At 39.1% G+C, this 14,514-nt stretch overlaps 1 protein-coding gene across 1 annotated transcript in view; it reads left to right on the top strand.

Annotated features, from left to right (window-relative positions):
- Positions 1–136: 136 nt before the first annotated feature.
- Positions 137–14,514, top strand: part of COL4A4 (collagen type IV alpha 4 chain) — a gene marked incomplete at its 5' end in the record, with an annotated part of 63,819 nt that continues 49,441 nt past the window's right edge. Inside the window, 3 exons of the mRNA XM_084267246.1 lie at positions 137–192; positions 3,436–3,475; positions 5,135–5,212. Coding sequence (XP_084123372.1) covers positions 137–192; positions 3,436–3,475; positions 5,135–5,212 — 174 coding nt within the window. The remainder of the gene's footprint in view (positions 193–3,435; positions 3,476–5,134; positions 5,213–14,514) is intronic.

Raw genomic sequence — 14,514 nt, 5'->3', positions numbered from 1 at the left:
AGAGGGGAAAACAACAACAGTATGGAACAGTGCCTAATAGACTACCCACAAACAGAAGGAAAAAGAAGGCCTGCTCTTTAAAATAAAAAGAAAAAAGAAAAAAAGTGCTGCATGTACAGATCATCAATCAGTGTGAATGGCATTAACAAAGGATTCGTTTGAACGGATTAAGTGGCTTATTACAGCTGCCTGGTGAGTTTTACAGATCACTAATTTTTTTTAACAAGAGTCAATGAGATATTATTCTTAGCTATCAATTTTACAATAATAAGAAATCACCTGTTAAATCATTTGTAGCCTGTCATAAACTCAATAAGCCTATATGATAATTTATTGTATTTGACTTAATTGTTGGTCTATAAGTTTATGCCATTTATATTCAGATACTGCACTATTTAAGTAGTAGGAAACAGGAACTATAATTCTGAGCCTGTTTGATAAGGAAGCTATACCTACAATCTAGTGATTAACGTATTTAGAGAAGAACAATTAATGACCAACTCAAAGCTGAATGTCTGCCCCAGAATAATTTTGCAGCTGAGGGAGAATGAAGACATGAAGAAAAAGACATGAAGAGTGGTGTATAGTGCTCATTATTTCATCTTTATAGTATCTTCTAGAAAAAATCAATCCAGTTTTTCTTCTTGCTTGAGATCTTTATAAAGTGTCATGCATTCTTTAGGGATGTGAAATTATGGTTTTCTAGCTGGGAACCTGGCCCAGCAAATGTACTTTACTTGAACCTGACACCCTTGCTGCTAGGCAGTCTCTCATTGTGCTAATATGCCTGAACTCTCTTTAGAGTTTTTCATGTTTATCTGGTTTGTGCAAACCCAGGCTGCTTGTTATTCAGCTGTCCCCAGTGTTGCAGCCTTCCAGCCCAGCCATCTCTTCAAGGCAGCTCTTCTTGCCTTTTTTTCTGTGTTATTTGTGACTGACTTACCTCTGACAGTCTAGTGCTGATTTGAGTACATTGGCAACATTTGTCTGGCTTCAGGAGGCAGGGATTTTGAAATGACAGAGAACAATCTGGCAAACACATGCCTGCTGTATGTGACTGGAAAAAGGAGAGACCTCAGCACTGTGCATCAAGAATGGCAGCATCAGATTTCTCTTTCAGTTGTGAAAGGGCTTCATGACAACTTAGCATCTCCTTCAACAAAAAATAACTCACATCTGGCTAATATTGATAAGGGAAAAAATATTTACAGAGACTGTCTACAAGTTCAGAAGGGTAGAAGCAAAATTTGCCTTAAATTACTAGCAAACACAGCCCAAACCAATGCTCTTGTCTGCTACCTGGTTTAAGTATTCCTGTAAAGTTAAATCCTTACTGCACAGACTTACTTGATGCATTACTGGGATGCACAAGCTTTCTCCACCATTTACTTCTGTAGCTGATCACCTGGCTATCAGAGAATCACAAGGTTGGAAAAGACCTTTAAGATCAAGTCTAACCGTTTCCGTTCTAAGCTTTAGCCCTTCTGACTTTCTCCCTACGTGACCTTATAGTCATCCCAAGACATCTGCCCCTTCTTCCAATGCCCCCTCTTTTTCCTAGTATCTTCCCAGATCTCTCTTTACTCAGCCAAGCTGGATTCCTTCCTCACTGGCTCCTCTTCCGACACACTGGGACAGCCTGTTCTTGTGCCACCAAGATTTCCTTCTTGAGGAGCAACCAACCCTCTTGGGCTCCTTTGCCCTCCAGGGCTGCCTCCCATGGAATCTTATTGAGCAGCTTCCTGAACAGACCAGAGTCAGCCCTACAGAAGCCTCAGGTGCTTGTTCTGCTGTCTCCCTTCCTGACTTCTGCCAGAACTAAGAATTCTGTCAGCTCATGATCACTGTGCCCCAGGCATCCTCCAACCTTCACATCCCCCACTAGGCCTTCTCTGTTTACAAAGAAGGAGGCCTGCAGGGCACCTTCCCTGGTGGGTTCATTCACCAGCTGGGTCAGGCAGTTGTCTTCCAAACACTCCAGGAACCTGCCAGACTGCTTCCTCCCTGCTGTACTGTACCTCCAGGAGACATCTGGTAAATTGAAGTCCCCAATAAGGACGAGGGCTGGTGATCATGAGACTTCTCCCAGTTGTTTAAAGAACAACTCATCAGCTTCCTCATCCTGGCCAGGTGGTCTATAGCAGACTCCCATCACTCTATCTCCCTGATTTCATGCTCCTCTGATTTTTACCTAGAGACACTCATAAATTAAACCCAGCCATAGCAGCACTCCAGTCATATGAATTATCCCACCACGTTTCTGTGATGGCAATCACATCATAGTCTCTTTGCCTTACAAGGAGTTCTAATTCCTCCTGTTCGTTGCCCATGCTGCCTGCATTGGTATAGATGCACTTCAGCTGGTCTATTGATCTTGTTACACTGCTAAGGGAAGCCTTTCTTCCCAAGTGACAGCTGGTTAAGTCACCTAGTCCATCAGTAATAATTACGTCTCTACTCTCAATTAAAGCACCATCCCCCTCATTCACTAGGGTGCCTGACCACAGGTCACTGCCAGCACACCACCCCTCAGTAACTGGACCACCACTCCCAGGCTCTTTTCCATCTAGCCTGGCCCTGTCCCCCTCCCCCTTCTCATCTAGTTTAAAGCTCTATTAATGAGTCCTGCCAGCTTCTTTGAGAGTATACCTCTGCCCCTTGGGGATAAGTGCTCCCTATCCCTAGAAAGCAAGTCTGGTGATGCTCGAGCCAGCCCATTGTTGAAGAACCCAAAGTTCTGCTTCTCACACCATGTTCGAAGCCAGGTATTAATTTCCTGGCTCTTCTCATTCCATCCCTCCCCATTCCCTGCAGTAGGAATGATGGAGGAAATATTGTTTGATCAGTCCTTTGATTTAGCAAAAGATAGTATGAGCTGCTGTCCTCAGTTACCAGTAATCATTTTCATAAACGCTTTGTTTCAGTAAAATTTGTGTATTTCAAAAAAAAGTAGCAGGCAACATTAGTTTAAGAATTATATAGAGTAAATGTGCATAAGTGGCTAAAACATGTTAAATTTCTCAGTATTGAATTTGTCAGTCTATATTAGTGCATATACAAGTAATGTAATTTGCAGTCTGAATCTATGAATAATTAATAACCAGGTATAGTAGTCTTGGGTTTGCTGGCACAGTTCTTAGTGCTCCAAAGGTTTGGTCACATGAGTGACAAATTTAAAACAGAGGTTGAACCCAAGAGGACTTTGGGAAATTTACTAAATGCCTAAATATATGCAGGTTTGGAGTAATTTTGATACATTATAGCATGTGCTAACTATTTCTTGATAATGCATAACCCTTCTAAGTATACTCTTTTATTAAATAATCACCCTAAACAGGACTTAATAATGTATACCCACTTTTCACTTTTTAGAGGCTACTTTTTTTGAAGGTTGGATGTTGGAAGTTTTAATTTAGTTTTCTCCTTTTAAATCAGGTGGCTGCTGATTGTTTTTTCAGCACAAGAAATTGATGGGGTAAGTGACATTGATATTTACTTTAGACAGAGGATGGCAAACATCAAACAAGTAACTATATACACCAAAATGGCCTGTAGTTCTCTGGGAAAACTGTCATGTTTCAGTATTCCTGCTGTTCTCACTTTCCTTTCTATTCTTGTTGCTCAGCTTAACTATTTTGTCATTTTCTCCTTTGCATTTTTCTAGCTTCTAACTTTTGCGTCTTTAGATGCTTTGGGAAAGCTGTATGTAAAAAAAAAAGAAATTAAAATCTCTCATGCTCTGAGTCTCCCTCCTTCCTCCTAAAGTCCCTTCAATGGCCCTACATTATAACATATACTCATTCTAGCTTTCAAGCTCTTCTCTATGTTAGTCTAGATCTTAAATTGGCCTTCCTGGACATTCCTATCTCTCTGAAGCCAAAATAAAAATCACATATAATATAGCCTTAATATCTACTTTACTTTCCTCTCTGTACTGTTCTCCATATTAATCTTGGTTTGAGGGACCTCACCGAAACTTCTTTGAAGTCTGTCCTGTTTCTTTTAAATATTTAAAAGCTATCTTATCTTGTTTTTCCCCTAAAACAATCCATTTTTAGTCAAACTGCTGAAAATCGATGCATTTTTTTAAAACGAATGTGTTAAATTAGAACAGCTTACATGTTATTGGAAACGTGCATTCCATTGACATTCCAGTAGAGGCAAGTTTTTAACAACTAGAAGAGAGACTAATGTGGACTAGATAAGTAATTTCATGGGAAATCCAGTGTGTGAAATAGAAGCAGTTTGAAAGTAACCATCATACCCTCTTGTTCTGAAGTTTGGGAGTACCAGATATTCTAAAAATATTGTAGATAGAAAGAACAGAATTTTTCTTCCTTATCTAATACTTGTCAGTGTTTTCTCCTTGAAGAAAATGAAGTATGAACCTATCCTATGTTCTGGTAGCTATTAAAACCAGTTAAAACCCAATGCTGACCTTGATAAAAATGAAATCCATGCCTACCAAATATTTTCATGTTATCGCTCTTTACTTGCTGACCTAAATTGTTCTTAAACCTTTTAAGTCCTTGCCATCCTTTTAGAACCCACTTTGATCATTTACACAGTTTTGCAATAAAAAAGTCTTTTATCACTGAATGGGCTTGTTGCTCTTCATCTTGTTTTGCCTTTTAACATTTAGACGTAGTTGAACAATCTCCTGACCTAACATGATGGGTTACAAATTTCACATTACTACAAATTAAATTCAGAAATATTTCTAGATGCAGCCTAGATCCTTAGTTGTGTTTAGCTGTACTACTTAGCATTACTTAACATTACTTGTAGGTAATGCCTTTCACTGTCTACAGCAGCAGTAATAAGCTTTTGCTTGTTGCCTTTACTTTGCCAGCATGTTTGTGCTGATGAGAAGTCCAAACCAGCAGGATTTTAAATGTAGTATTAATGGGTTTATTTTATTAAGCAAACATTGCAAAAGCTTCATATGCACCAAGATGAAGTTTGCTGCTATGTGAAGTTTGTTCATCAGCAGGAAACTGCCCTGTGGGTATGCAATGGCAGCCAAATCTTTTGCTGTAAAAAAGAATCTAACTAGACAATATGTCCATTTGACAATATTTGATGGATTTTTGTCTCTTGCATATTAATAAATCTGCAAACTTTAAATTTTTAGGGAGGATATGCATATATTGGCCCATGTGGAGAACAGGATTGTTCAGTGTGCCGGTGCTTTCCCGAAAAAGGCTCAAGAGTAAGTGGTGATTAGAACTACTGATAATTGCAGTTGTAAATGCTCTTCATTTTGTGCACATTGCTGTTCTTTAAAATCAATATGGTTTGACCTAAAGCAATAAATCAATTTTAAATACATCAATATTCAGCCATAAACAAGCCTCCATACAGCAAAACAGCATAATCCTCTCACTGTTGTGAAGTACAGCTACTGTCGGAGGAAGTTAAGATTGTTTGTAAACAGGTTTGCTGGTAAATTAGGTTTGTAATAATTATGCCCTTTTGTGTTAAGGATTCTTTGAGGTCTATCTAATATTTAATACTTAGACAAAGGTCACTCTTAAATATACGGTTTAGAAATCTATGCTTGTTTTCTACTAGGTTGATTAAAAGAGAATGACTAAGACATTTACTAGTTTCATAAGAATTTAGGTTTGGCTTAGGTGATTCCAGGGAAGGTTGCAGACTTTTTATTTTACCAGCTTCAAGCACTTCAAACAAAAATCTGAATTGTCTTTGCCCTATAAATAATTGTGGAACATTAAATGAAGCCAAAGCAATTTCATGTTAACAGTAAAATTAGTAATGGCAGATGTTGGTTAACTGAAATATGGTCCAGTGGTGACTAGTTTATCTTGGCTGTTTTTTCTCAAAATGCATTTCTCTGTAGTGATAGCAAACAATTTAAACGTTATATGAGGAAAGGATCTTATTTAGGTACATGCTCTGATTACTGAACAACTGAAAAACTCTCAAATGATAGGAATTGTTAATCTTAAAATTTAGAGTCAGAAAGCTTGAATATGGTGGATAAGTTTTTGGAAGAGCAGCATGCCCCATTTGTTTGTGTACAACCAGGGCTGCCACAAAAGCAAGACAGACCTTTTCTTTCTTGTCCTTCTGCAGTAAGCTGCACGCTTTGCTGTGTCATGGTCACTGCCCTGGTGTCCTTGGATCCTATCCTAATCCTCCAGGATTATGTCTATATGAAAGTCCCCCATGCTGTAGGATTTTCATAATAGGGGCCTAGGATGTGTCGATCTCTCTAACAGTGTGTGAACAAAAGGGCATCCCAGGAAATGTATTATGACTAGCAGCATTACAGTGTCAGTGATATGGAATTGACTGTTTTGGATACCAAAACCCTCATGTAAAGTGTCATTTAAAAACAACTGAATTTGAAACTAGAGGAGATTTCCCTTATTCTGGTTCTCTCTCAGTTCTGAATTACATGCCCATAATCAGCTGTTAATACTCACTGCAGTCATTATTGTTCTTTCCTAAGATGTCCTCCCTATCACAGGTAAACTGAACTATGATTTCTGCATTTGCAGTTAGTTTTCAAAATAATTCCAAGCATCTGGACCTAAGTGCCAAATAGAAGTGTAATAAACATTTCAAAACTCAATGTCATTATACAAATAAGTTCAAGAATGATAGCATTTTCTGAAGCAGCTCTGAAATATGTATGCACACTGATGGATGAAGTCTCTCCAATATAATATGAATCTATATTTTATGGAAATATATCTATTAATATGTAAGAAATAGAAGAAAGTATCAGACCCTACATGACATATGGCTTAACTAAATACCACTTCAGATAGATTGTTGTAATTTTTTCTGTACTAATGTATGGTGATGAATTATTTTCTGTAGGATTTTTTTTTCATCCTACAATCCTGCTGATTCCTAAACTTTGCTCTGTTCTGCCTTTACACTATGACACACTAACTTTGCTTCCCTAACTTTTGTGGAGACTACCCATTACAAAATAAAAGATTTGTTTATCTTATTGTTAGCTTCCTAGAATGCAAAACATTTGCTTTATCTACTTTTCTGTCTGAATCCTGTTCCCAGGCTGGTTGCTCGGAGTTTTGTGTCTCCCTTAATTCTGTCTTTAAAGTGCAAGAAATAAATGATCATTGAAAGCCTCTGACATCATACAATATGTAAGCCTAAAATTTCAGAATCGTGCCATTTATTAAATAATCCTTCTTTGTAAAGAAGTTGAGGTAAGACCAACAGTATAAATTTGGTTGCTTTAGCACCATATGTTTTTCCCTTTTCACTATTTAGCACAGGCTAGCTGTCAAAATTAAGGATGAGCTGGCCCTCTCAGCAAACATTTGCTGAAAACACTAAAGAATTCTAGAAAGTTCTTGTACTTGGAGGCAAAAGGCAATGGAACAGTAATCTCATCCAGAACAGCTGGAAAGACAACCTTATTAGCAGATCTCAACACCAACTGCAGTAACGGGGGCCTTTGCAGAGACTGAATGAGAACGACAGCATCTGAGCGAGCTGCATCAGTAGATGTACAGAGTTATGTTGATATACACAGGCCATCTGCCTATTTTTTAATTTTTTTTTTAACTTTTAAAATCTTTTACCACAGGGTGTCAGTTGTAGGGTATTGCCCTCATAATCACAGAATGGTCTGGTTTTGAAGGGACCCCAAGGATCACAGAGCCCCAACCCCCTGCCACAGGCAGGGACACCAACCTCCAGGCCTGGAGCTACACAAGGTTGCCCAGGGGCCCCATCCAACCTGGCCTTGAACACCTCCAGGGACGGGATATCCACCACCTCTCTGTGCAGCCTGTTCCAGCACCTCACCACTCTTTCTGTAAAGAACTTCCCCCTAATGATCTTCCACTGAGCACAGTATTGCTCAATGTACAGGACAGCAAGGGCAAATTGTCTTGTATTGCTAAGGTGTCATCTGTGTTAGAAACACACATGATCAGACCTTTGATGAACTGATTAAACATGTTATTCAAACTCTTTCAAGAACTGTAACCAAATCCTTCATTAGGCTAGCTGGAACATGACCATTCATATGTTTTTCTGATTCTTTGTGGTTGGCTGAATACTTCCAAATAGAGTTCCAGTTTCAATGGAAAGTTCTGTCAACTTGTATCTCCCATAAAAAGGTGCACTGGGAGAGAAGCTATTTAGCAAAGAGCTTTATTTGTGGCACACTCATTTTATCATAACGTAGACTTTGTCCTAGAGAGATGTTAGAAGTCCAGCTTACAAGTGATAGTTTAACACCTGAATAAGAACCTAAGCAGTGTGTTCTGCACATTCCTAATGGTCATTTCCCTACATCCTTCTGCAGACACTAACGAAAAGGAGATTTTTGAGATGGCAGAATACCTATCTGCTGATAAAATAGCAGCTGTATAGTTTCAAAGTTAAGGTGTGCCTATCTGATAAGGGTTTCACTTTGTCAGCACACTGTGAGGAAAATATTGTTGCTAGTTCCATTTGACGGGGTTTTGTTGACATATAAAACACTATGATGGGTATTTGATGACATTGCTATTTTACAGATTTTAGAATGTTACCTTCATTTTTAGACTTTGGCAGCATTCCCCACGGATAATTCAGCTAGTAAAATGAACATGTTATTTCTGTGTTTGAAGCAGACTTACAGTCAATCCATAACAAAATTTTTTACTAAAATTAAGGTAGAACATAAGTCTTAGAGCTCATAATAACGAACAAATAAATCAGCTTTGTGTATTTGTAATGACCAGTGACAAGTGAAGTGTGTTCACATTTTGTAAAACTAGAGCCACTGTGAGCTGCAGATGATATAACTGTAGCCATTAACATATCTCCACTAAAACAGTAAAAAAACTAGGGTAATAAGAGAGTAGGCACCTCAAATTAAACTTTGAAGTACAATTAGTTAAAACTGTGGTTACCAGGACAGTATAAGATGACCTGCTGGAGAAGAGCTCTGTGGAGAAGGACCTGGGGGTCCTGGTTGACAACAGATTGGCCATGAGCCAGCAGTGTGCCATAGTGACTAAGACAGCCAGTGGGATCCTGGGGAGCATCAGGAAGAGTGTGGCCAGCAGGTCTAAGGAGGTGATCCTCCCCCTCTACTCTGCCCTGGTCAGGCCCTATCTGGAGTATTGTTTCCAGTTCTGGGCTCCCTGGTATAAGAGGGATAGGGATCTCCTGGAGAGAGTCCAGCAAAGGGCTACTAAGATGATTAAAGGCCTGAAGCATCTCCCCTATTGAGGACAGGCTGAAAGAACTGGGGTTGTTTCTTGAGAAAAGAAGGCTGAGAGGGGATCTGATTAATGTTTATAAATATTTCAAGTGTGGGACACAGGGGGAAATGTCCAGCCTCTTTTCTATGGTCTGTGGAGACAGGACAAAGGGCAATGGCTGCAAGTTGGAGCACAGGAAGTTCTGCACCAATATGCAGAAGAACTTTTTCACAGTGAGGCTGACAGAGCCCTGGGACAGGCTGCCCAGGGGTGTGTGGAGTCTCCATCTCTGGAGATATTCAAGACCCATCTGGATGCCTCCCTGTGCAGCCAGTCCTAGGGAACCTGCTTTGGCAGGGGGGTTGGACCCGATGATCTCTTGAGGTCCCTTCCAACCCCTGTAATTCTGTGATTCTGTGTAAGGATTTTGCAGCAGACTGTGAATGCAAGTGGAATGAAAACTTTGCCTTCTAGTTGCCAATTTGAAAATCTTTTAAATGTCTACATAGGAAGCCTTCTTCATTTTAAATAGACAGGATCATTCAGAGTTTAGCTAGATAAAAGATGACCATCGGGTATGGAAAGGAAAATACTGTGGCCGTACTTGAATGTACTGAAATCAGGCAAGTTGGAAGAAAAAGAGAAGCAAATAGCAGAACTGTTGTTTAATATTTATATAAAACCAGTATACTGACACACTGATTTCTATTTTGGGTTTTAGAAGAGCTTGTCTACCTGTTATTTTTCATTCTTCTCAACCCCAGATAAGTCTGTGCTATAAACAGGTTATCATTACTATTCATTAGCAAGGAATCACTGTCTGAAAAGCATTCTGGTCACTAGTGCTAGTAGTATATCCCATTCTGATATCATTACAGTTGTCCACATCACAGTGGAAGTTGATTTCTGTTCAATCAGAATTACATCCTTGTGGAATTAGTTTTATATTATACTATTATACTATTTCTCTCTTGATCTCATGCTACAACTCAGAAAAGACTCTTTGTTCCATAGCACACCATTAAACTGTGCTATTAAATCTCTTGGTGCATACTGTGTTCTACAATACATATTCATTTAAGAACTACACAACAGATAAACAAGGGCAGAAAGTCACTAGTGAAAGTATATATGCCAGTCAGAGTTCTACATGATTCTTGGTGGCAGCCTGGAACAATCAAGACTGTCTTCTGCCTCTTCTTTCTCAATCATGTTGGATGGTCTTCCATAAGGCAGTAGCAATGTCAATGTTTTTTAACTAGAGGCAAACAGCAACTTTGTGGTTTTAGATTTCCCCCTCCCCCTTTCCTCTTTGGTCTCTCCTACAGTCTGTGAATTTAATTTTCTCCTCATATGTCCATCAGACAATGAAACCTTTCCTCCATTTCCCCCTCTTTCTCTGACATGGGGAGTGATTTCCTTGGTAACTCTTGCAGTGTTGTATATCAGAGACCTCAAAAAATGCTGGCTGTTCTAACAGAATTTAGGTAGTTAAAAAAATGTTTGCAGCTAGCACTGACCAATTGTAACTCTGTCCTGTGCCCACCCCAGGGTTTGATCCCATTCAATTCCTTTGGCTTTGTTTATACAGTTAAGTAGATTTAGAAAGCAAGCGCCTATTCATGACCCAACCTGATCTAGCTTCTATGAGATCATGTGAAATGCCTGGAGCAAAGTGAATAATAAATATTAACTCAGCAAGACTGATGTTCATTCTTTTGCAGATGAAGCGAGTGGCCTGTTTTCATGCTGGTGTAGGGGAGAACCTAGCAAACAGAAACCTAGGAAGGGGGGGTCACACATTTTCTGGCATACAAAGTGTAAGGAGTGAGCATTCACAAGAGATACTAAGTCAGGTGCTTCTCACAGGTAAGCTAGAAAGTCAGCTGATGTATACTTCAGGGCAGTGGGGTAAGAATGGTGACATTTAACTCTGTATTAGGCTTGTCTTCTAGCATCACTTCTCTTGTAACATGTCCCTAATGTATTGTGTAGGTTGTCACATCTCCCTAGTAGATCCTGTGGGTTAAGTGAGCCCCGTTTACAAAACAGTGTAAACCATCTAATATTCACTAACTGGGAAACTAAAATTTCTGGGGAGTAAGAGATGTTTATTAAATCAAACTTTTTTGTATGTCAGTGTGCAGTGGCAGCCTGTTGTTCACATGAAACGTCCAGCACTTGTTTTTGAATCTTCAAGCTGTACAGTTGGGAAATTAATATGTAAAACCCATCTATTTGATCTTAAATCCCCTATCAGAGCTATATGCAGACTGGCATCTGGGGGAACCCAGATCTCTCATATTTGCCTCATACTTGTTGATCATGTTTCTCTGCATATTAGCCATGATACAGGTTTAAAATAGAAGATTTGCAAAACCAGCTGTGCATTTCTGTAGTATCACTATTGCATTTCACTTACCTTTGTTGAGAACCACAGAAAAACAGACCTAGAGAAATGAGACCCCCAGGATCTATACCCCAAGCAGACCACACATATTTTGTAAGTAGGCAGAACAGTAGGCAATTCTCTGGTGTAGAAGTTAGGATTGGAACTGGTTGGGAATGGAGCCTGCTTACCAGAATGTGGAATAGGTACAAGATCATTCCATTCCCCTCCCTGTAAGGTCTATTTGAGGCTCTTCTTCCTATACAACGTCCGGCTGCAGCATCTGTAAATTCACATTCTTCATATTAGACAGCTTTCAAAAAAAAGAAAAAAAAGATTGCTCTTGCTAAATTATCCCTTCTTTTCTTCATGATCATCTATCTTCCTTCCTTAATACTTTTGGTTTCCCTGTCCCACCATACTTTTCTATGTCAGGCAAGGCAAAACTCTAAAAAATAATTCTTTTTCACAAATTTGAATCAACCAAAACCTGCCAATCAGTGACTTGTTTCAGCAAAAGTAATCAGGGCATAAGTGAATTTTATTTTACTAGCAAATCTGATGTTAATTATTTGTGGTCTAAAGTGCTCAATTTGCAGCTCTCTCAGACATTAAGAGTGTTTCTTAAGAGTTTCGGTGCCAAATTGTTTTGTTCAGTGTTTGTTTAGCACCACAGTGACACCCACTGGTCACTGGGTACTTTCTCTATTCATGGTTGCACAGGGTTAAAACATAAACCAAAGTACGATGTGAAAAATGTCACCAGCACTTTTCTGTGATTTGTTGTGCTACAGTGAAGTGTCACTGTGAATATGAAGCTGCATCATTGAAAAATAGGATAAAAGACCACAGAATTTTCCAGTAGTTTTGCAGAATGATCTTAGCGCTGAGAAGCACTAAGAATTGCTATTGCATTTAATTGTCTCAAAATTTGACTGTAAAAATAAGTTGTCTAACACTGAAAAGTCCCACGATCTGCTGTTTCAGACCAAACTGAGAATAAAGTACCTGCCCTGTATTAGTCTGGTTACACAACTGCAGAAAAAATTGGTCTATTAAGGACATGAAAGTGGATTTAATGCCAAGTTGTGTACTTTCTGAGATTTATCTCACCTTGATAAAGTAAATATTTGGAAGCTTTATTTTGGAGCCTTGACTTACAGTTAAAATGGTTTTGGTCCCAGTCCTACACAGTGATAGTGGAGAAGTGGAAAGTCTCAGAATGGACACTCCTAGGAGCCCTGGAAGCTGTGGCTTTGCTCTTCCAAAAGGGGAAAGGACATGGGTGGAGCTTAGAGTATTAGCAGATGCTCCCACCTCACTAAGCAAATTACAAAAGAAAACATCTGCCTGCAAATGGCTTTGTCTGCACTCCTCTCTTGCCCCCAAACTGCTCTCCTTTCTCCATCCTAATGCTGGTAGAAGGGGAAAGACTGGTTACAGCACAGAGTCTAGGGCAGAATGAAAAAGGGCACTATTTTGTTTGCCTACAGTCTTACTCTGTGGAGTTGCTGGGCGTTTTTTTTTTATGTGACCAGAATGTAAATGCCTTTCACATCTCACTGGTACATCCACCTAGCCTGTAACACAGAGTACTGTCCTAACTGAAGGCAAGAACTGGACTTCTCTTGACTTTGAAAAGCAAGACAGAATTCACTCTGACAGCATGAACCAGGCTATTTTATTTCCTATTAGGACTCTTCTAAAACATTGTGCTTTCTAACAAAGTGCTCAGGACACTCTCAAAGTCAGGTGCTCTTCAGTGTCAGCAACCAAAAAAAAATAACCTTGGCCATCACTTTTTCCAAGCAGTATTAAATGCTTTGCTGCATGATTCTGAAGTATTTGCAGGCTTAGTCTTAAGAAGCATACTTAATTAAAAAAAATATAGTCTTGTTTTGTCAAAAGTCAGTTTCTTACTGCAGGTCAAGCCCAGGATATGCTAAAATAACAGACCATAGTCTTGGCATGGGTAGTTCCTGACCTAGACAATTAACAAGGCATTGAAATCCTAAAGGAATTTATTGGCATCAGATGGCAGAGCAGGCATAATATTCCCTTCATTTTAACTGAGCTAATTTGTCATTTCCACATGAGCATGACTACCTTCATCCTCTTTATTTGTACAGCTGTCCTGAGACTGTAGTGCTGTGGTAGTCACATTGGATGGGCACAAATAATAGATGTGATAATAGATGTTATGACATGGTATCAGTTTGGTCTTAACAAAGCTCCCAGTCATTATCAGTCTTTGAGCTGAAAGAAAGAGAGACAATCCACCAGCTTCACATGGCATGCTAAAGTTGTATCAGCTGTCAAACCCATTGTGAATTCTGGATTCACTCTATTTTATGACTTCACTACCTCCTACTGAAGACATAAACTGTGGAGTAAATTAAATTCACAGGGTAGCAACTAACGATGACATTTTAATGGCCTAAAAGTCCAGATGTCCTCGAAGCATTTATCGATTAATGATGATGAATAACTACCACTGGATTCATACAGCATCTCAGCTTTTTACTGAATACTGTCAAAATCATGTTTCAACTATCCAAATGATATGATTTGAAAATTTTCTCTTTCAACTCTTGAATCAGAGCATATGCACCATGAACTAAAAATATTGAAGCTGCTGCAGAAATTTGAAAGCAAAATGCAGTGTTAAGACCAAGGCATTAGAGCATTAATGAGACATATCTTAAGTCTTTTGGGTTTTTCCCCCTGCTATATGTTTCCTTTTACATGGGAACAGTGTAAAGTACCACTTTCAGTAGTGAATGTTTCAAACAGTTGCATTTTACTTTATTGTTAGTCTCATTTCACTCTTCTTATACTCAAAAGTAGGCTTTAATTCAAATGGTTCTCCAGTCTATTTTTTTATCAAGTGTTTCAAGGGTGCAGTAGCTGCATTAAGAGTTC

The sequence above is a fragment of the Gallinula chloropus genome, assembly GCF_964237585.1.
Source record: "Gallinula chloropus genome assembly, chromosome: 8".
In the NCBI taxonomy this organism is placed as follows: domain Eukaryota; kingdom Metazoa; phylum Chordata; class Aves; order Gruiformes; family Rallidae; genus Gallinula; species Gallinula chloropus.
This window is presented reverse-complemented; position numbering and strand designations above follow the sequence as displayed.